At 39.9% G+C, this 21,972-nt stretch overlaps 3 protein-coding genes and 1 pseudogene across 3 annotated transcripts; all 4 read right to left on the bottom strand.

Moving 5' to 3' along the window:
• Positions 1-26: 26 nt before the first annotated feature.
• Positions 27-5,207, bottom strand: LOC129106053 (interferon-induced GTP-binding protein Mx-like; annotated as a pseudogene).
• Positions 5,208-6,227: 1,020 nt separating this feature from the next.
• On the bottom strand, positions 6,228-11,216 carry LOC129106401 (interferon-induced GTP-binding protein Mx-like). The gene is made up of 12 exons (XM_054617792.1): positions 10,939-11,216; positions 9,813-9,950; positions 9,527-9,681; positions 9,239-9,377; positions 8,950-9,148; positions 8,778-8,856; positions 8,564-8,686; positions 8,330-8,471; positions 7,942-8,100; positions 7,760-7,836; positions 7,426-7,686; positions 6,228-7,004 (listed from the first exon to the last, which is right to left on the bottom strand). The coding sequence occupies exons 1-12, from the start codon at positions 11,123-11,125 to the stop codon at positions 6,639-6,641; spliced, it is 2,025 nt and encodes a 674-aa protein (XP_054473767.1). The 5' UTR covers positions 11,126-11,216; the 3' UTR covers positions 6,228-6,638.
• Positions 11,217-11,327: 111 nt separating this feature from the next.
• Positions 11,328-13,056, bottom strand: LOC129105979 (interferon-induced GTP-binding protein Mx-like). Its single transcript, XM_054617266.1, has 5 exons — positions 12,204-13,056; positions 11,915-12,113; positions 11,743-11,821; positions 11,529-11,651; positions 11,328-11,435 (listed from the first exon to the last, which is right to left on the bottom strand). The coding sequence occupies exons 1-5, from the start codon at positions 12,322-12,324 to the stop codon at positions 11,328-11,330; spliced, it is 630 nt and encodes a 209-aa protein (XP_054473241.1). The 5' UTR covers positions 12,325-13,056.
• On the bottom strand, positions 13,051-17,591 carry LOC129106264 (interferon-induced GTP-binding protein Mx-like). Its single transcript, XM_054617644.1, has 12 exons — positions 17,283-17,591; positions 16,156-16,293; positions 15,870-16,024; positions 15,581-15,719; positions 15,292-15,490; positions 15,097-15,175; positions 14,884-15,006; positions 14,653-14,794; positions 14,422-14,580; positions 14,189-14,265; positions 13,828-14,103; positions 13,051-13,719 (listed from the first exon to the last, which is right to left on the bottom strand). The coding sequence occupies exons 1-12, from the start codon at positions 17,467-17,469 to the stop codon at positions 13,495-13,497; spliced, it is 1,899 nt and encodes a 632-aa protein (XP_054473619.1). The 5' UTR covers positions 17,470-17,591; the 3' UTR covers positions 13,051-13,494.
• Between the last annotated feature and the right edge of the window lie 4,381 nt (positions 17,592-21,972).

Raw genomic sequence — 21,972 nt, 5'->3', positions numbered from 1 at the left:
ATAACACAGGAGTCTTAAGTTATTGGCCTAGAGAAAAGCATTCATCAATGGTTATCAGAAATAAAAGTATATAACCATTACAGGGGGGCAGATGTTGGACTGGAAGTCTGGGCTGAATCAGCTTTATTTACATCACTGATGCAGAAAGTTAATTGCTCAGGGTGAAAAACCACATTTGTTTAGGATATCTGAAATACATTTCTAGAATTATTAGGGATTACATTACAACTTGTGCTTTGCTGTCAAACTAGAATTGTTTTTGCTATTTTCTCCAAAGCCACAAGGGGGTAGTCGTGAGCAGGTTTGATCAACAAAGTTTACAACGTCATTCAAGAACCACACTGCTACAAGTCAGTACCAAGAACTATAAGGTAAATGAAAGAAGTGTGTTTAATATTTTAGTTTAATTCATGGGACAGAAATATGTAGTGTTCTATTTAACCAGGTCCCAGGTCAGCCTATCTTAACATGAAGCTGCAGCTGCTCATGCTCTGCTGCTATACTGTCCAAGAAGAGGACAGATCAGGATTATAGTAATTATCATTTTTATCATAATAGTATTAGCATCATAGTGATTCTAGTAGTATTAGATCTGTTTATGTTGTGTAAAACTTTCTTTAAAGTCACTAAATGCTCATGTTAAGAATATGTAACCCTAAATGAAAAAATGACAATGCCTATTTTGAGAGAACAGATTGTTAGATTGACAAGTAAAAGCAAGATGGAATAGCCAAATAAGACAAACAATTAAAGTCAAATTGTTTTGCACAATATGAGTTGCAGAAAAATATACTACCTGTTTGATTAAAGTGGTCCAGCAATTAATAGGAAACCACTACAAACATATGAACTAGGGCAAATCAGTAATTGAACTGGGGATATCACAGAAACATGGTATGTTAGTTAGACAATATACTCCTATGATCATTTTTACCAAATAAAAAATCAGGCATTTGATTTTTTTTTTTTCTCTTGGAATGACAGAAGTACAGATGACAGTACATTTAAAACAACTCCGCACTCAATGACGACCTTATTTCAGGCATCTAAAAGCCAATTTTAAATTCCCATAGACTTTGAAACTTGTGAACCGGAATTACAAAAATGAAATTGAATTTTGGGAACCGCCAACGTTACAGTTCAAACAACGCCTATGCCTGATCTCTGCTAGAACTCCACCAGGAAAGCCCGGGCCTTCATGAGGCGTTTATGGCGACTCTGCAAAGCAGCCCTCTGGGTGCCAATGTCACAATCCTCCTTCAGAAAGAACTCCAAATTCTCCTTGTCCTGAAGCATCTGCAGCATCCCCTCTGCAGCTGGACAGCAGACTCCTGCAACATCTGGTAGCGGATCACCAGCGGGATCTGGTCAGCCAGACGCTGGCTGGCAATCTACAAGAGGAAAAAGAAAGAAAATTTTGAGAAACGACAGCAGAACAAGGGTCTAAACATTTCTGTCATTGTTTTGTTCAGGTATAATTGGTCTGCATTAAAACATACTTTGTAATATGATTGAAGGTGCAACATCAGCTCCTGAAGTGTTGCACGATTATCCATGCTGTACATAATAGTCCTTTCTTTATCAAATGTTGAGCTTTTTGGTTTGTCTTCCTCATCATCCTCTTCTTTCCTCCTGTCACTCAGACTGTTGCTGTAGGTCCTGTCCTGAGAGTAAACAAGCAGCTCCATCTTGAACTGGGTTCTCAGCATGGATTCAGCAGTGGACTCTTTTTCCTGCCTGATGGCTTCGATCTTTGTCTAGAAAATACGATTCTGGTCAGCCTTAACACCGACAGAAAAATGATGCAAATTACATTTCTTAACACTCAGAGAAGATGGATACCTTGGCTGTTTTAATGAGGTTGGGAAATCCAATGAAGCTACTGTGGGCCAGCTGAATGAACACCTTCCTAACAACGTCTGGAAGAAATGGAGATACAAGAAGATAAAGCAGTTACATCTCCATCGAGCACTTCACTGGTGGCTGTACAGTATCAAGAGAAAACGTTAATATTAAAGAAAATCAAATTACTGGATAATTCTGTCCTGTATTAAATCTTACACCTCTAATCCTCACCGCCTATATCCTTGAGTTTCTTGACAGCCGGTTCTTCCAGCTGTTTGATCTGCTCCTTGACCATGACCTCAAAGGTCTTGTAGTTGATGAAGCCCGGCAGTTCTCTTCCACGGTACCTCTCTTCATATCCCTCCACCTCTCTCTCAATTCTCTTGTTAACTGCAACACACAAAATTATATTTCAGAGTCCTGCTGGTGGACAGCTGTAGACCACATCAAAACTCATACATACAGTTATTTCCTGAGTGGTCCAGGTGGGCATTCCACTTCCCAAACTCTCTTCTGAGTGAAGAAAAGACATTGAGCTTGTCTCCACACTTGAGCTCTTCTCCTGTAGTCAGATTCATGGCATCCTGTGTGAATGATGTCACTTTCTGCAGCACACACATATGAGAAAGACAAATCATACATGAGCATTTGTTGTTGTAGCCAGGTGAAAGTTATGAAGAGTGAGGGAGCTCACATCAATGAGGAAGATGAGTCTTTCAGCTGGGTCAGATGGGGGTCCACTGCCATATCTCTCCAGCTCTGCTTGAGTCTGTGCTAGTTTCTCCTCTATCTGCTCTTCCAGTCGTGGAAGAGATCTCTGCAAATTAAACATGGGTCATAATTTAAACAACTTAAGTAAGCGAGTTAACCTGTAGAACACTGTTAATTTATCGGCGTAAGTACTCACCTCAATGTGATGCACCAGCTCAAGAGTGAGTTTCTCAGCCAGTTTAGGAATAGTGGCATGGCCTTCATCGTAGAGAGTCCTTCAGCAACAAGAAAATAGCTATTAAGTATCATATATTATATGTATAACACAAATCACAGCACTAATAATTCAGCATGAAAAAATGGGTTACAATCCCCCCCCAAAAATCAACTTACTGGAAATGCACATGATCATTGAAGAAGGCTTTCTCTCTTTCTATTGCTTCAGTCAGAGACACCCTCTCTGTGATCTCCTTCTGTCCCCTGCACTTGACAATCATGTAGCCCTTCTTCAGGTGGATGACCTCATTACGGACTATTTCCACCACGGACTCTTCCGTGCCTTTGTCCACCAGGTCAGGCTTGGTCAAGATACCTGAGAGAGAAAAAGGCAAACAGACAGTAAACTATCTAAAAGTCAAGTAACTTGTCCAAGTGTTGCTTTACTAGAATCAGCCCCATTTACCCAAAGTCCTGTCTCCATCGGGATCCACCTCCTGTGCCATCTTCAAAGCCTCTGTGGTTGCTATGTCCACGTTGGATGGAACAACCACCAAGCTGATGGTCTCTTGTTTTGTTATAAACTTCTGGATCAGTCTCTTTATCTGAAAAATATTAATTTCAGTTGTTATAATGTTATTTATCATAGAACTACTAAATCACTACCACAGATCTCACTGTCATTACTTTTCAACTTTCCACCAAATAAATTGTGTCTATGAAAACAATGTTTTGGGGACACTGAACTAGCATACCTGGTCTCCAATGTTCTCAGGTTGTCCCTTTACAGCCACCCTGGTGATGCCGGGCAGGTCAATGAGCGTCAGGTCTGGGACATCAGGAGAGGCGATCTCCAGACTGATGAGATCATCACTGATCCCAACCCCGACCCCGGCCAAATTTTCCTGGGCTGTAGAGAAAGGACATGATGTTTGACGAGTACAGGGCGGAAGTGCTGATCACTTCTTCTTAAAAGAAAATCAGAAGATCCAACAATATTTGGCTTTTGATAGTAACATTAAAAAATAGTTCATACTGTACCTTCTCTTATCATTTTCTCCACAAGTACAGGATCTTCTATCTCTTCTTCATGGTCCTGGTAGCTTATCTTCCCGTACCACTCCTCTCCTTCTTTCTTTCTCTTCATCTTCAGTTCGAGAGGACATCTTGTCACAATGCCTGAATTAATGAAGAGTAAGTGATGATGAAGACATAAATAAACTTTGCTTTTTGAAATCATAACACTGATTGTATTTAGTTATTTTATCAATAAGTACTATTGTTTAATTATTCTAGATGTGTGCTTAATTAGGTTTGATTTTTGACATATTTCGATAGCTTTTCGTTTAATAGTCGTTTAAGTTTAGTTTTTTGTCGTTTTTAGTGTAGTTTTTAGTTTGTTTATGAATTGGGTAACATTGTGGGCACCTGTGGTTAATATATAGGAGTAGGCAGGTACAGGACCAGCATCCACCAGTGAGCGCCTATGGTTTTTTACCAGAGCAGGAGAGGCAGCGACAGGATTTTCTTTGTTCATTTGTTTGGTTGCTTGTTTTTTTGTTGTTAAATAAATCATCACAAAAAACTGAATCCTGTTAGGAAAATGCATTCTTTCACCTGCGTCAGTTGGTTCTTTACAAGCATACTGAGCCCTTAACTGAGCACTCCCTCTCAGGAAACAAGGGAGAGAGAGATACCCCAGCTGAACTCAAACCAGGGATGCTGTGCTCCATGGTCAGCCATGGGCTAACCCTGCTTTCTCTCATTTCTAAGTAAATAACACAGATATCATTGTCGAGCTCCATTTGGTTTGTGGCATTCTTGCTGTTTTGCATTTTTTTTTTTTTTTGATGTGGTGTTGGCATGGTGCTTTCATTTAAACCTGCTGTACCAGACATGCAAGTTTTGAGACTTCCTTAATTCGACAAATGTCACTTTGTGTCAGGCAACACACAACCTAGATTTAATGTTGAACATCCATCATTTGGAGTCATTACATCACTCTCCATAACAAAGGGACAAAACCAGACACCAGCTAAAGGTTAATGCTTTATTTGCTGACTTGCCGAAACAGACTTATATTTTCAGTTGTGTTGATTTGAGAATCCAAATGTTGAGAAATTCAAATAATATTATTGTTTTTCAGTTCATAAAACTCACCGCTCCCTCTTGGCAGAGCCACCCCTGACAGCGCCTCCAACACGGAGCTCTTCCCCGAGCTTTGGTCTCCAATCACGGCGATAGCAGGCAGCGCCAAGTCCTTCTCTACACCCAGAGAGCGAAGAGAGTCAATGAGGTCAATGCAGGGACGCACCTTCTCCTCGTACTGTTGGTTCAGGGTGTTCATGGTGAAGACTGCTTGAATCCTGGAAAGAAACTGAATAAAATAGCAGCTGCTATGATGCCGACACTTGAGTTCAACTGATGAACAAGCGGATTCTTCAGGAGTAAGGAAATGAAAGTAAAGATAGGTTTCGTTTCCTTGACTTTCATTTCACTTACCGGTTCACGTTGAGACATCAACCAGGGAAAAATATTCATGCAACATAGGATGACCAGTGCTAACCGCCTGTGTAGGCTATGTTAAGCTCTGATGCAGTATGGTCATATAATGTATAACATTCCCAGGTAATCATCTTTTAAATTACAAAGTATACTTCTATACCAGTTTACTTTTCATCAAAGTCCTGCTGGTAACACTGGCTCTTTGTCCTCGGAGGGATGATGGAGAAACATAATGCAAAATATACATAATGCTCTGCTACATAAATCAAACCGCACGTAGGCTGCTAGGAATAAAACATTATGAAATCACAATGTTCATTTTAATTCATGACTACTGTAAAACCCATTGACTAAATAATTGATGACAATAGGAAATATACGTTTTTTCTTCTTCTTTTATTTGTTCTTTATTATTTTACAGTAAAAAGAAAAGGAGTTGTGAGCATACATTTCTTGTGCATTTCTTCATCAATACAATGGCGCTCTTCCGAAACAGTGCTTGTTAAAATAGTATTTGCAACTCTTTCTCTAAGTCCTGGTGCCTTTTTTACAAAATGCATTTGATGCATCACAACAACAGAGGGAATGTTGCTATCACAATGCACTCACTCGTAGACACAATGCTTTGATTGTTTATTGTTAAGCCATGTGTACACCATGAAATGGTGTACGTCTGTTTAAATGTATATATGTTGAATATGCGACAGGGCATTTAAATTAAGAAACATTAAAAACTCATGCATTACTGCCAAAATAATAGTCCAAGTCTGGTTCTCACTAGCCTCACCATGTTGGTGCAATGTTTCTCATTCATCCTTGTTATGATGACTTATGTGGTTTATAGGGCTTAAACACTTTTTTGATTGTAACTTCCAGTTTTAAGAGGATTCTCTGTTACAATGACATGTTCACATATTCTGGGTATCAAATAGATAACTTGGATGGATGGATCTCAAAACCCAATGTGACAAATAATAAACCCAATCCACAACCATGAATGTATTTGTCAAGCTGAAGAAACAAAATCATGCTGTCAGGCCTGAACTATCTCTGGAACTCTACCAGGTATGTACAGGCCTTCATTAAGGCATTTGCAGCCCTCTTTCTGCCAAAGAAAACAAATAATACTACTAAATAGAAAAGGAAATAAGATCATATAGTGAATCTGGTTGAATCTAATAATTGATGATGATGTTGGATGCAAAAAAACTGAAATATTGTTGTTTCTTTCTTCTCTCTATTACAAACTAATTTAATTTGTTTTACATTATTTTAGTCTTTGATCTGTTCCTGTCTATACTTTATTGAAATGTTTATACAGATCTAAGATGGTTTGTTAATAAACCAGTTGGTTGTCAGAATTAAACAGTCCTCTTTTTTGAATGTTTTTTTGCAGAGGTCACACACACAGGGGTGGATGTGGGGGGTGGGGCGTGGGTCATTGTGTCCCTTCCAATGTTGAGGCCAAACCTACGCCCTTGGTTGAAGTTGTATGTGTTCATACTAAAGTCAGTCAACAGCGCGCGTGCCTTTGACAACCGCTCAAGGCGGTTCTGAAGGTGGATTCTTTTGGTTTCTATGCCAGAGTCCTCGTGAAGCAGCGACTCTGTTTTCTCCTTGTCTTGAAACATCTGCAGCATCTCCCTCTGCAGCTGCACAGCAGACTCCTGCAACATCTGGTAGCGGATTACCAGTGGGATCTGGTCCGCCAGACGCTGGCCAGCAATCTGCGGTTTAGAAAGGAAAAAGTTAGAGTATCACGCTATATCTGTCAATGTAACAAAGATATGGGTATTTGGTTTATACCGTTAATGTACATGGTTTATACCGAAAGTTGTTAGAAATGATCTGCTCTGCTTCATTTTCCATGTCATTTCTTTTCTACTGATATTCATACCCCGATCCACACAGTATATGTATATATTTAGCTGCTAACAAAATAACATTTGAACCATGTACCTTACTTAGTCTGATAATAATATACATTTAAACGCCACCTTCAAAACAAGGAAAAAGGAGATCGTTAATGCAATGGGAGGAGGTGCAGATTCAAATGTACTTTATCTTACCGACCTTTTTACCGTAGTTAAATGTGTGATGTATGAAATAAAAAAACAAAAAAATGTACAGCATGTAGATTACACTTACTTGGTAATAGGATTTCAGGTGTTTAATCATCTCTTTCACGGTGGCCCCACTGTCATTGCTAGGAGTGGAGCTGGTGCTTGTCTTCACTGGTATACCATTGCCGAAAGGGAAACCGTTCTGTTCATCTTCCCTCTTACGCTTCCCTAACTTCTTGCTGTATGTGCTGTCCTGAGTGTAAACAATCAATTCCATCTTAAACTGAGTCCTCAGCATGGACTCTGCTGCAGTCTCCTTCTCCTTTCTGATGGCTTCGATCTTCATCTACAGGACATACAAAATTAGCAGTAAATATTCAACAATGTTCAGTTATATATATGGGCAATGAAAATTATACCTGAGCTGTTTTGATGAGGTTAGGAAATCCAACAAGGCTGCTCTGTGCCAACTTAAATAGCTCTTTTGTCACAATGTCTAAAAAACAAAATACAAATCAGACAATACAAGATCTAATAATATCTTGAAGGTGTAACATATTCAGCAAGCTTGCAATCATCGTAAAATCATAATATGACATGCCTCCCACTTCCTTGAGTTTCAGGACAGCAGGTCCTTCCAGCTGTTTGATCTGCTCCTTGACCATGTCCTCAAAGGTCTTAAAGTTTATGAACCCGGGCAGTTCTCTTCCGCGGTACTTTTGTTCATACTGAGTCACCTCTCTCTCAATATTCAGGTTGACTTCAATAAGGATGAATTTGTGAAGAAAAGTGGACACAAAGAAGGTTAACACTTGGTTAGCAGTGCTCTATACAGCAGTCTGGAGCACTTTGTTTTTACTGAGATGGAAAATGGCATTTAAAAAAATCATTTTTTCAATATCTTACTCAATAGTTTACACTTTAGATTATTATTTTTTGGAAACCACAGCAAAGACATTACGCGATGACCAGGTTTTTGATGCACTTACATGTTATCCCAGAGCACACTATGATATCTTTCCAATCCGCAAACTCTTTTCTGAGTATGGCAAACATGTTGAGCCTGCCTCCAAATTTGATCTCCTCCCCTGTGGTGAGACTGATAGCATCCTTTGTAAACGCCGCCACTCTCTAAAATAAAACAGGTTCAGATAAAAGAAGTGTGCGAATTAAATCAAATGGAGGCGGTGCAGTGTTTAGTAAGTGACAGATAGTAAACTCACATCAATGAGGAAACAGAGTCTCTCAGCGGCCTCAGCTGGGGGTCCACTGCCATATTTGTCCAGCTCTGCCTGAGTCTGTGCTAGTTTCATCTTTATCTGCTCTTCCAGTTGAGGCAGAGATCTCTGAAAATCACCAGTGTCAGAATTTTAACACCTGAAATGGGCAAAGTAATCCATAGGGAACCACTTTGGTGAACCGCTGAGAAGCGTTTACCTTGATATGATGCACCAGCTGAAGGGTGAGTTTTTCTGCCAGTTTAGGAACAGTGGCAAGGCCTTCATCGTAGAGAATCCTACCACAATACAAAATTACTGAGTAAAAATGACACAACCTATTCTACTGCAAGTCATTGTTTGCATAATTACTCCAAAAATAATGAACTCACTTGAAATGCACATGATCGTTGAAGAAGGCTTTCTCTCTTTCTATTGCTTCAGTCAGAGACACCCTCTCTGTGATCTCCTTCTGTCCCCTGCACTTGACAATCATGTAGCCCTTCTTCAGGTGGATGACCTCATTACGGACTATTTCCACCACGGACTCTTCCGTGCCTTTGTCCACCAGGTCAGGCTTGGTCAAGATACCTGAGAGAGAAAAAGGCAAACAGACAGTAAACTATCTAAAAGTCAAGTAATTTCTCCAAGTGTTGCTTTACTAGAATCAGCCCCATTTACCCAAAGTCCTGTCTCCATTGGGATCCACCTCCTGTGCCATCTTCAAAGCCTCTGTGGTTGCTATGTCCACGTTGGATGGAACAACCACCAAGCTGATGGTCTCTTGTTTTGTTATAAACTTCTGGATCAGTTTCTTTATCTGAAAAATATTAATTTCAGTTGTTATAATATTATTTATCATAGAACTACTAAATCACTACCACAGATCTCACTGTCATTACTTTTCAACTTTCCACCAAATAAATTGTGTCTATGAAAACATGTTTTGGGGACACTGAACTAGCATACCTGGTCTCCAATGTTCTCAGGTTGTCCCTTTACAGCCACCCTGGTGATGCCGGGCAGGTCAATGAGCGTCAGGTCTGGGACATCAGGAGAGGCGATCTCCAGACTGATGAGATCATCACTGATCCCAACCCCGACCCCGGCCAAATTTTCCTGGGCTGTAGAGAAAGGACATGATGTTTGACGAGTACAGGGCGGAAGTGCTGATCACTTCTTCTTAAAAGAAAATCAGAAGATCCAACAATATTTGGCTTTTGATGGTAACATTAAAAAATAGTTCATACTGTACCGTCTCTTATCATTTTCTCCACAAGTACAGGATCTTCTATCTCTTCTTCATGGTTCTGGTAGCTTATCTTCCCGTACCACTCCTCTCCTTCTTTCTTTCTCTTCATCTTCAGTTCGAGAGGACATCTTGTCACAATGCCTGAATTAATGAAGAGTAAGTGATGATGAAGACATAAATAAACTTTGCTTTTTGAAATCATAACACTGATTGTATTTAATTATTTTAACAATAATACTATTGTTTAATTATTCTAGATGTGTGCTTAATTAGGTTTGATTTTTGACATATTTCGATAGCTTTTCGTTTAATAGTCGTTTAGTTTAGTTTAGTTGTTTTTTGTCGTTGTTTAGTATACTTAGTTTTTAGTTTGTTTATGAATTGGGTAACATTGTGGGCACCTGTGGTTAATATATAGGAGTAGGCAGGTACAGGACCAGCATCCACCAGTGAGCGCCTATGGTTTTTTTTACCAGAGCAGGAGAGGCAGCGAAAGGATTTTCTTTGTTCATTTGTTTGGTTGCTTGTTTTTTTTTGTTAAATAAATCATCACAAAAAACGGAATCCTGTTAGGAAAATGCATTCTTTCACCTGCGTCAGTTGGTTCTTTACAAGCATACTGAGCCCTTAACTGAGCACTCCCTCTCAGGAAACAAGGGAGAGAGAGATACCCCAGCTGAACTCAAACCAGGGATGCTGTGCTCCATGGTCAGCCATGGGCTAACCCTGCTTTCTCTCATTTCTAAGTAAATAACACAGATATCTTGTCGAGCTCCATTTGGTTTGTGGCATTCTTGCTGTTTTGCATTTTTTTTTTTGATGTGGTGTTGGCATGGTGCTTTCATTTAAACCTGCTGTACCAGACATGCAAGTTTTGAGACTTCCTTAATTCGACAAATGTCACTTTGTGTCAGGCAACACACAACCTAGATTTAATGTTGAACATCCATCATTTGGAGTCATTACATCACTCTCCATAACAAAGGGACAAAACCAGACACCAGCTAAAGGTTAATGCTTTATTTGCTGACGGGCCGAAACAGACTTATATTTTCAGTTGTGTTGATTTGAGAATCCAAATGTTGAGAAATTCAAATAATATTATTGTTTTTCAGTTCATAAAACTCACCGCTCCCTCTTGGCAGAGCCACCCCTGACAGCGCCTCCAACACGGAGCTCTTCCCCGAGCTTTGGTCTCCAATCACGGCGATAGCAGGCAGCGCCAAGTCCTTCTCTACACCCAGAGAGCGAAGAGAGTCAATGAGGTCAATGCAGGGACGCACCTTCTCCTCGTACTGTTGGTTCAGGGTGTTCATGGTGAAGACTGCTTGAATCCTGGAAAGAAACTGAGTTTAAAGAAGGAATAAAATAGCAGCTGCAATGATGCCGACACTTGAGTTCAACTGATGAACAAGCGGATGCAGAAGAGTAAGGAAATGAAAGTAAAGACAGGTTTCGTTTCCTTGACTTTCATTTAACTTACCGGTTCACGTTGAGACATCAACCAGGGAAAAATATTCATGCAAACTCTTTTCTGAGTATGGCAAACATGTTGAGCCTGCCTCCAAATTTGATCTCCTCCCCTGTGGTGAGACTGATAGCATCCTTTGTAAACGCCGCCACTCTCTAAAATAAAACAGGTTCAGATAAAAGAAGTGTGCGAATTAAATTAAAAAAGAGGCGGTGCAGTGTTTAGTAAGTGACAGATAGTAAACTCACATCAATGAGGAAACAGAGTCTCTCAGCGGCCTCAGCTGGGGGTCCACTGCCATATTTGTCCAGCTCTGCCTGAGTCTGTGCTAGTTTCATCTTTATCTGCTCTTCCAGTTGAGGCAGAGATCTCTGAAAATCACCAGTGTCAGAATTTTAACACCTGAAATGGGCAAAGTAATCCAAAGGGAACCACTTTGGTGAACCGCTGAGAAGCGTTTACCTTGATATGAAGCACCAGCTGAAGGGTGAGTTTTTCTGCCAGTTTAGGAACAGTGGCACGGCCTTCATCGTAGAGAATCCTACAACAATACAAAATTACTGAGTAAAAATGACACAACCTATTCTACTGCAAGTCATTGTTTGCATAATTACTCCAAAAATAATGAACTCACTGGAAATGTACATGATCGTTGAAGAAGGCTTTCTCTCTTTCTATTGCTTCAGTCAGAGACACCCTCTCTGTGATCTCCTTCTGTCCCCTGCACTTGACAATCATGTAGCCCTTCTTCAGGTGGATGACCAAATTACGGACTATTTCCACCACGGACTCTTCCGTGCCTTTGTCCACCAGGTCAGGCTTGGTCAAGATACCTGAGAGAGAAAAAGGCAAACAGACAGTAAACTATCTAAAAGTCAAGTAATTTGTCCAAGTGTTGCTTTACTAGAATCAGCCCCATTTACCCAAAGTCCTGTCTCCATCGGGATCCACCTCCTGTGCCATCTTCAAAGCCTCTGTGGTTGCTATGTCCACATTGCATGTTTTGTTATAAACTTCTGGAGTTATTTGCCTCGAGAAAAGCATTCATCAATGGTTATCAGAAATAAAGGTGTATAACCATTACAGGGGGGCAGATGTTGGACTGGAAGTCTGGGCTGAATCAGCTTTATTTACATCACTGATGCAGAAAGTTAATTGCTCAGGGTGAAAAACCACATTTGTTTATTGATGACCTGTTTAGGATATCTGAAATACATTTCTATAATTATTAGGGATTACATTACAACTTGTGCTTTGCTGTCAAACTAGAATTGTTTTTGCTATTTTCTCCAAAGCCACAAGGGGGTAGTCGTGAGCAGGTTTGATCAACAAAGTTTACAACGCCATCAAGAACCACACTGCTACAAGTCAGTACCAAGAACTATAAGGTAAATGAAAGAAGTGTGTTTAATATTTTAGTTTGATTCATGGGACAGAAATATGTAGTGTTCTATTTAACCAGGTCCCAGGTCAGCCTATCTTAACATGAAGCTGCAGCTGCTCATGCTCTGCTGCTATACTGTCCAAGAAGAGGACAGATCAAGATTTTAGTAATTATCATTTTTATCATAATAGTATTGGCATCATAGTGATTGTAGTAGTATTAGATCTGTTTATGTTGTGTAAAACTTTCTTTAAAGTCACTAAATGCTCATGTTAAGAATATGTAACCCTAAATGGAAAAATGACAATGCCTATTTTGAGAGAACAGATTGTTAGATTGATTAGTAAAAGCAAGATGGAATAGCCAAATAAGACAAACAATTAAAGTCAAATTGATTTCTTTATTTAAACAAATGTATTTGCACAACATGAAAAAGACGCAGTTGCAGAAAAATATACTACCTGTTTGATTAAAGTGGTCCAGCAATTAATAGGAAACCACTACAAACATATGAACTAGAGCAAATCAGTAATTGAACTGGGGATATCACAGAAACATGGTATGTTAGTTAGACAATATACTCCTATGATCTGTTTTTACCAAATAAAAAATCAGGCATTTGATTTTTTTTTCTCTTGGAATGACAGAAGTACAGATGACAGTACATTTAAAACAACTCCGCACTCAATGACGACCTTATTTCAGTCATCTAAAAGCCAATTTTAAATTCCCATAGACTTTGAAACTTGTGAACTGGAATTACAAAAATGAAGTTGAATTTTGGGAACCGCCAACGTTACAGTTCAAACAACGCCTATGCCTGATCTCTGCTAGAACTCCACCAGGAAAGCCCGGGCCTTCATGAGGCGTTTAAGGCGACTCTGCAAACCAGCCCTCTGGGTGCCAATGTCACAATCCTCCTTCAGAAAGAACTCCAAATTCTCCTTGTCCTGAAGCATCTGCAGCATCCCCCTCTGCAGCTGGACAGCAGACTCCTGCAACATCTGGTAGCGGATCACCAGCGGGATCTGGTCAGCCAGACGCTGGCTGGCAATCTAAAAGAGGAAAAAGAAAGAAAATTTTGAGAAACGACAGCAGAACAAGGGTCTAAACATTTCTGTCATTGTTTTGTTCAGGTATAATTGGTCTGCATTAAAACATACTTTGTAATATGATTGAAGGTGCAACATCAGCTCCTGAAGTGTTGCACGATTATCCATGCTGTACATAATACTCTTTTCTTCATAAAGATGTGAGATTTTTAGTGCATCATCGTCATAATATACATCATCCTCATCATCCTCTTCTTTCCTCCTGTCACTCAGACTGTTGCTGTAGGTCCTGTCCTGAGAGTAAACAAGCAGCTCCATCTTGAACTGGGTTCTCAGCATGGATTCAGCAGTGGACTCTTTTTCCTGCCTGATGGCTTCGATCTTTGTCTAGAAAATACGATTCTGGTCAGCCTTAACACCGACAGAAAAATGATGCAAATTACATTTCTTAACACTCAGAGAAGATGGATACCTTGGCTGTTTTAATGAGGTTGGGAAATCCAATGAAGCTACTGTGGGCCAGCTGAATGAACACCTTCCTAACAACGTCTGGAAGAAATGGAGATACAAGAAGATAAAGCAGTTACATCTCCATCGAGCACTTCACTGGTGGCTGTACAGTATCAAGAGAAAACGTTAATATTAAAGAAAAATAATTACTGGATAATTCTGTCCTATATTCAATCTTACACCTCTAATCCTCACCGCCTATATCCTTGAGTTTCTTGACAGCCGGTTCTTCCAGCTGTTTGATCTGCTCCTTGACCATGACCTCAAAGGTCTTGTAGTTGATGAAGCCCGGCAGTTCTCTTCCACGGTACCTCTCTTCATATCCCTCCACCTCTCTCTCAATTCTCTTGTTAACTGCAACACACAAAATTATATTTCAGAGTCCTGCTGGTGGACAGCTGTAGACCACATCAAACTCATACATACAGTTATTTCCTGAGTGGTCCAGGTGGGCATTCCACTTCCCAAACTCTCTTCTGAGTGAAGAAAAGACATTGAGCTTGTCTCCACACTTGAGCTCTTCTCCTGTAGTCAGACTCATGGCATCCTGTGTGAATGATGTCACTTTCTGCAGCACACACACATGAGAAAGACAAATCATACATGAGCATTTGTTGTTGTAGCCAGGTGAAAGTTATGAAGAGTGAGGGAGCTCACATCAATGAGGAAGATGAGTCTTTCAGCTGGGTCAGATGGGGGTCCACTGCCATATCTCTCCAGCTCTGCTTGAGTCTGTGCTAGTTTCTCCTCTATCTGCTCTTCCAGTCGTGGAAGAGATCTCTGCAAATTAAACATGGGTCATAATTTAAACAACTTAAGTAAGCGAGTTAACCTGTAGAACACTGTTAATTTATCGGCTTAAGTACTCACCTGAATGTGATGCACCAGCTCAAGGGTGAGTTTCTCAGCCAGATTAGGAATAGTGGCATGGCCTTCATCGTAGAGAGTCCTTCAGCAACAAGAAAATAGCTATTAAGTATCATATATTATGTATAACACAAATCACAGCACTAATAATTCAGCATGAAAAAATGGGTTACAATCCCCCCCCAAAAATCAACTTACTGGAAATGCACATGATCATTGAAGAAGGCTTTCTCTCTTTCTATTGCTTCAGTCAGAGACACCCTCTCTGTGATCTCCTTCTGTCCCCTGCATTTGACAATCATGTAGCCCTTCTTCAGGTGGATGACCTCATTACGGACTATTTCCACCACGGACTCTTCCGTGCCTTTGTCCACCAGGTCAGGCTTGGTCAAGATACCTGAGAGAGAAAAAGGCAAACAGACAGTAAACTATCTAAAAGTCAAGTAATTTGTCCAAGTGTTGCTTTACTAGAATCAGCCCCATTTACCCAAAGTCCTGTCTCCATCGGGATCCACCTCCTGTGCCATCTTCAAAGCCTCTGTGGTTGCTATGTCCACGTTGGATGGAACAACCACCAAGCTGATGGTTTCTTGTTTTGTTATAAACTTCTGGATCAGTCTCTTTATCTGAAAAATATTAATTTCAGTTGTTATAATGTTATTTATCATAGAACTACTAAATCACTACCACAGATCTCACTGTCATTACTTTTCAACTTTCCACCAAATAAATTGTGTCTATGAAAACAATGTTTTGGGGACACTGAACTAGCATACCTGGTCTCCAATGTTCTCAGGTTGTCCCTTTACAGCCACCCTGGTGATGCCGGGCAGGTCAATGAGCGTCAGGTCTGGGACATCAGGAGAGGCGATCTCCAGACTGATGAGATCATCACTGATCCCCACCCCGACCCCGGCCAAATTTTCCTGGGCTGTAGAGAAAGGACATGATGTTTGACGAGTACAGGGCGGAAGTGCTGATCACTTCTTCTTAAAAGAAAATCAGAAGATCCAACAATATTTGGCTTTTGATAGTAACATTAAAAAATAGTTCATACTGTACCTTCTCTTATCATTTTCTCCACAAGTACAGGATCTTCTATCTCTTCTTCATGGCCCTGGTAGCTTATCTTCCCGTACCACTCCTCTCCTTCTTTCTTTCTCTTCATCTTCAGTTCGAGAGGACATCTTGTCACAATGCCTGAATTAATGAAGAGTAAGTGATGATGAAGACATAAATAAACTTTGCTTTTTGAAATCATAACACTGATTGTATTTAGTTATTTTATCAATAAGTACTATTGTTTAATTATTCTAGATGTGTGCTTAATTAGGTTTGATTTTTGATATTTCGATAGCTTTTCGTTTAATAGTCGTTTAGTTTAGTTTAGTTGTTTTTTGTCGTTGTTTAGTATACTTAGTTTTTAGTTTGTTTATGAATTGGGTAACATTGTGGGCACCTGTGGTTAATATATAGGAGTAGGCAGGTACAGGACCAGCATCCACCAGTGAGCGCCTATGGTTTTTTACCAGAGCAGGAGAGGCAGCGACAGGATTTTCTTTGTTCATTTGTTTGGTTGCTTGTTTTTTTTTTTGTTAAATAAATCATCACAAAAAACTGAATCCTGTTAGGAAAATGCATTCTTTCACCTGCGTCAGTTGGTTCTTTACAAGCACACTGAGCCCTTAACTGAGCACTCCCTCTCAGGAAACAAGGGAGAGAGATACCCCAGCTGAACTCAAACCAGGGATGCTGTGCTCCATGGTCAGCCATGGGCTAACCCTGCTTTCTCTCATTTCTAAGTAAATAACACAGATATCTTGTCGAGCTCCATTTGGTTTGTGGCATTCTTGCTGTCTTACATTTTTTTTGTTTTTTGTTGTGGTGTTGGCATGGTGCTTTCATTTAAACCTGCTGTACCAGACATGCAAGTTTTGAGACTTCCTTAATTCGACAAATGTCACTTTGTGTCAGGCAACACACAACCTAGATTTAATGTTGAACATCCATCATTTGGAGTCATTACATCACTCTCCATAACAAAGGGACAAAACCAGACACCAGCTAAAGGTTAATGCTTTATTTGCTGACGGGCCGAAACAGACTTATATTTTCAGTTGTGTTGATTTGAGAATCCAAATGTTGAGAAATTCAAATAATATTATTGTTTTTCAGTTAATAAAACTCACCGCTCCCTCTTGGCAGAGCCACCCCTGACAGCGCCTCCAACACGGAGCTCTTCCCCGAGCTTTGGTCTCCAATCACGGCGATAGCAGGCAGCGCCAAGTCCTTCTCTACACCCAGAGAGCGAAGAGAGTCAATGAGGTCAATGCAGGGACGCACCTTCTCCTCGTACTGTTGGTTCAGGGTGTTCATGGTGAAGACTGCTTGAATCCTGGAAAGAAACTGAGTTTAAAAAGCTATGAACCGCGAACCTATTCACCTTTTATGTAAAATGATCTTTGTCCGTAACGAGTGAACGACTGTGGCTTCTTAAGGTGTGGCCAAAAAAAGGAAATGAAACTTAAATGATGTTTCTTTTCCTTATCTTTCATTTCCTACAGGTGGCCAGATATGGTATTTTTCTGCAGACATGGGTTATTCAGTAAAGTAAGCAGGTGCGACATAACTTGTTCACACACTTCAGGCTGTAAGTCACAAACAAAATCATAGATGAACTGTGAAACCATTCCCAATGACAATTTTAATTAAAGCCAATATATTTTACACAGTGTTAACAGTTATTGTTGTTGTTTAAGCAAAAATATTCACAATATAATTTACATTTGATGAAAAAAAAACTCCAGAGTGCAGTAGGTCTGACCATTCACCAGACTCAGCCTAGTAGCAGCTTGTGTTTTAGTTTGTTAAACACTTGAAGTCTTACAGAATTTACCAATAATGCGTTTCTTGTTCAACTGCCAAATTGACTTTGTGTTTTTATTTTCTCAAATAAAATCCACATTATTTTCAAATTATGTCTTTGCCCATCAATTAATCTGTTTGTCTTCATATTTCCTGGGTGGTTCAGGTAGTCATTATTATTCCTCCTAGTCTCCCATAATATAGTGTCCCCTCATCACAGTCTGATGTTGCTGGCCAGTTTCATGAAGTCTCATGTCTCCCCACCTTATCCATCACATTCACATGGGATTCCATGTAACTGCAATCATTTGTTGACTCCAACCAGGGCTGTGGCTTTCAACGGAGTCTGGTGAGTTTTAAAAGATAAAATAGTTAAGTTTCTCTTTTAGTTCAGTACCCTGTCGGAGAGAGCTGTCTGACGGCAAAATGGATCAGTGAAAATATTTTAAATATAGCATACAGCGAATAGTGAGCAAAGTAATCTGTAGTGAGCCACAATGGGTGAATCACTGAGAAGTATTCACCTTGATATGATGCACCAGCTCAAGGGTTCCAGTTAAGGAACAGTGGCATGGCCTTCATCTTAGAGAACCTACAACAAAAATAAAACATTACTGAGAGCAAAAGTACACAATCTATCATACTGCACATCATTGTTTGCATAATTACTCACTGGAAATACACGGGCATTTACTACCAGTTGATTGTAGGTCTGAAGTAAATGCTGGACCTCAAATTCAGGACTGCTGTGACACATAGCAACACCTTCCCTGAATCAGTGTTTTACTTAATTACTTGACTCAAAACTTAAAATGGATAAGACATGAATTGATTTAGTCACTGGAGTGATATGCAATAAGAATAATCAAATGCATTTTTGTATCAATATTGGGCAAGGGAAATCATTTTAACGATTTACGGACTGTAATCATGATTATTATTTTTTTTATTCGAACCCCTCCTACTATATTTTAAATTTCATGTAAGTATCTTCATTTCGTCTCACTATCCCAATACTGCTGCCACGGTTTGTTTATTTCACTCCAAACTATGCTTTTCCCTTCGATTTTGTGAGTTTATATTTTTCACATATCTTCCTGACTGCCTCTTTGACTAACTTGTCTACTTCCTCATTTCCAAGGATTCCTGAAAGAACTGGTGCCCACATGAACACAATGTTTGTCTCCTGGCTGCCTAACCTTTAGTTAGTAAACAATATTTCATACAGGTCTTGATGATTTCTGGCTGATTCCTGATTTAATGCTTGACAGCGCTGACGCTAAATCACTGCAGATGAGTATTTTACTTTCTGTAAAAAGTTGCATATATTCACTGTAATTCCTTTCCCTGTAACTGTAATATTCCTGAACTAGATCTTCTGTTTTATTTCTGTGTTTAATATTCAGTAGCTTCATATCCATACAAGCTTTTTGCAGTATCAAGTCTGGTCTCACGGGCAACAGCACAGTTGGACAAAACTATAATTCCTTAACTTTCATTTGTTCTGCTATGTCCCTGCCTACTCATCTAAAACCTGTGTTTTGTACTTTTCCCCTCTCCCAACGGGCCTCCAAGACCGTTTTAGTGAGATGACATTCTTTGCGACCCCTTAGGTTGATACGGTAATTGGCCATCAGCTGTTTCCTTTAAAGCTACTGTGACATTTTTCCTGCCTCAACTTGAAGAGCTCACACTCGTGTTGTTTTCACTGCAGTTAAGCAAATCCTCAAAGCACGGGCCTGAATCACATCCAGGTCTGACAGCACAGACTTTGCTGCTGAACCATAAACCACGGAGCCATATTCAGTTCCAGCCCAGATTAGTGATACATAAATGTATTTCATTGATGCTACATCCACTCCCCAATCTAGCCCCACCAGACACCCAATGACATTAATTACGTTTTATACTTCTCTTTACTTTGGACAAAAATCAAGTTTGTCATAAATTGTGCAGAAAATCTTAAGAGCATTTTTGTTTTGTGTAACAAATTAGAATTTGTCAGGATGAGCTGTTTGTCTCCTCGTCACTTAAACACATACACTTTCATAACAAAGAAGTATATATGATTACACAAAAATGTTGACAGCTACATAGAAGTATTTTTAACAGCAGGTGGAGTTAAACATGTCAACTAACACAAATGTAATGGGTTTGAAAACAAAAATACGTACCTCTTTTTTACGAAAATGTCTTGAACTTTTGCTGGTGAAAAAAAGGGGGACGACAAAACATGCATATTTTGAAAATATATTGTAATTATATCTTCATAAATTGCATTGATTATATTATGATTTTTTTTATATCTGGTCTGTTAATCTGCCAATTGTGAAAAATATCAAATGGTCATAAACAGCCCAAAATTTCACACAGAGGGGACAAGTGTTTCTCGTCTCCCTGTTGAGATCATTTACGTTTTCTTCCACTCCAATAGTCCAGTTTTTTTTCTTACTGCGCAAGTTGGAGTTGTGCCTTTTCTTTTGTCTTGTTCCTGTTGGTGTGAGAGCCTTAATCCGTTCTCCATTCAGCACGCCTTCTGTGTTCTCTATATCATATTCACTTTGATTTACAAAACAGTAAGGCTGTGAAACGCTTGCCATTACCGTTTGCAGCCTTTTCCTTTAGCATCTCTTCTCTCTTCCTGAGCTGCGGTCATGTTTTGTTGGTCAGAGTCTGGTCGTGGCTGGGGCTTGAAGAATGAGACTCATGCTCTCGGACCGAACAGAGAGTTTGTGGTTGTTGTCAGTATCTTCCTGATGACTAGATGATGTGAACTATTTGACTTTGATCCGAGGAGCATCTGGGTCCTCGTGGTCATGACAGGGGCTCCAGTCTTGATCAATGTACTGCTGCTCATCAAGCCCATCTCGCTCATGCTGAGTGATCTCAAGAAGATCTACAAGGATAAAGGTGTGAAATCTAACACACCAAATATCTTTGGCCTTATCATTTAGGACAAATACACAAACACGCCTATAACTCTGGATCCTTTTACCTTTTGTTTGTGGTATCTGCTTCTCCAAACAAAAGTAAACATGAACATCTATTGTTGCATTTTGGGGAATTGTTTCACCTTGTTGTTGATGACCTATTGACATGATTATACATATACACTCTATTGTATAATATTATTTCTGTGATGCAGTTTTTGCATTGCCAAATGTGACATGCAACCTGAAAAACCCAATCAAAATGTCTGAATAAAGAGAGCGTTTATACACACAAATACATGAGCCTCCATGGTTGATGGAGATGTTATTAACTCGTCACCATCAGGCTCAGCTTTGATATATCTGCAGTCTGTTCAACAGTTAATATTCTGTAGAGGTGTCAGGGTGTCTGCCCGTGACCTTCACTTTTCACAAAGTGAGGGGACCTGGTGGTATCGCACCGCTGCCTACAACACGCTCCTTGCTGATCGGCTCTCTGGTCATGTTCCTCTTCAACTGGCAGGGTGCTTAGGTGATCCGGGCTCACATCTGGGGCCCTCTCCTCCTCATGGCAGCAATGAGGACTGACCTGCTGAGCTGCTAAATGACATGAGAGTGCATAAAGGGGCGATACTGGAGATTTCAATGTAGATCATTGTCATGTAGACACTGATTCTTGGTTTTAATATACCCCATGTCATCGGAACCATGCTACATTTATTCATAAAACAACCTCATGAGAAATAGGCAGTCAGCCACAATTTGAAACCAAAAGCTGATGGGAGCTGCATCCTCATCATGTTAACTACAATGCCTCACATTATAGAAAGATCCACACACTTGGTCTAGGGTTATATAATTTGATTTCAGGCCAGAGCGCCAGCGTTCTCATGTAATCTATCTCCTGTCGCCTCCTGCTGGTCACTGCAGAGGATCCACAACGCGCTGGATTCTCTTCAGGTACTCATGGAAATGTTGCTACAACATGTAGCCATGTTAATAAAGAGCGCTGGGTCAGATTATTTTCAAATGTAGTCAGTTACTGAATACAAATAACATGGCAATTTATGAAATTAGTAAAGTC

This window comes from Anoplopoma fimbria, chromosome 17 (genome assembly GCF_027596085.1).
Source record: "Anoplopoma fimbria isolate UVic2021 breed Golden Eagle Sablefish chromosome 17, Afim_UVic_2022, whole genome shotgun sequence".
Lineage (NCBI taxonomy): Eukaryota > Metazoa > Chordata > Actinopteri > Perciformes > Anoplopomatidae > Anoplopoma > Anoplopoma fimbria.
This window is presented reverse-complemented; position numbering and strand designations above follow the sequence as displayed.

Excerpts from the sequence above, each read along its gene's own strand:
- LOC129105979 (XM_054617266.1), bottom strand. The coding sequence starts at position 12,324 with ATGCTTTTCTCGAGGCAAATAACTCCAGAAGTTTATAACAAAACATGC. Across the intron at positions 11,822-11,914 it reads AACGATCATGTACATTTCCA|GATTCTCTACGATGAAGGCC; the intron begins GTGAGTTCATTA and ends GTATTGTTGTAG. Across the intron at positions 11,652-11,742 it reads AGCTGGTGCTTCATATCAAG|AGATCTCTGCCTCAACTGGA; the intron begins GTAAACGCTTCT and ends GGTGATTTTCAG.
- LOC129106264 (XM_054617644.1), bottom strand. The coding sequence starts at position 17,469 with ATGAACACCCTGAACCAACAGTACGAGGAGAAGGTGCGTCCCTGCATT. Across the intron at positions 16,294-17,282 it reads GGCTCTGCCAAGAGGGAGCG|GCATTGTGACAAGATGTCCT; the intron begins GTGAGTTTTATT and ends TCATTAATTCAG. Across the intron at positions 15,007-15,096 it reads AGCTGGTGCATCACATTCAG|AGATCTCTTCCACGACTGGA; the intron begins GTGAGTACTTAA and ends TTTAATTTGCAG.
- LOC129106401 (XM_054617792.1), bottom strand. The coding sequence starts at position 11,125 with ATGAACACCCTGAACCAACAGTACGAGGAGAAGGTGCGTCCCTGCATT. Across the intron at positions 9,682-9,812 it reads GGAGAAAATGATAAGAGACG|CCCAGGAAAATTTGGCCGGG; the intron begins GTACAGTATGAA and ends CTTTCTCTACAG. Across the intron at positions 7,005-7,425 it reads ACCTGAAATCCTATTACCAA|ATTGCTGGCCAGCGTCTGGC; the intron begins GTAAGTGTAATC and ends TCTAAACCGCAG.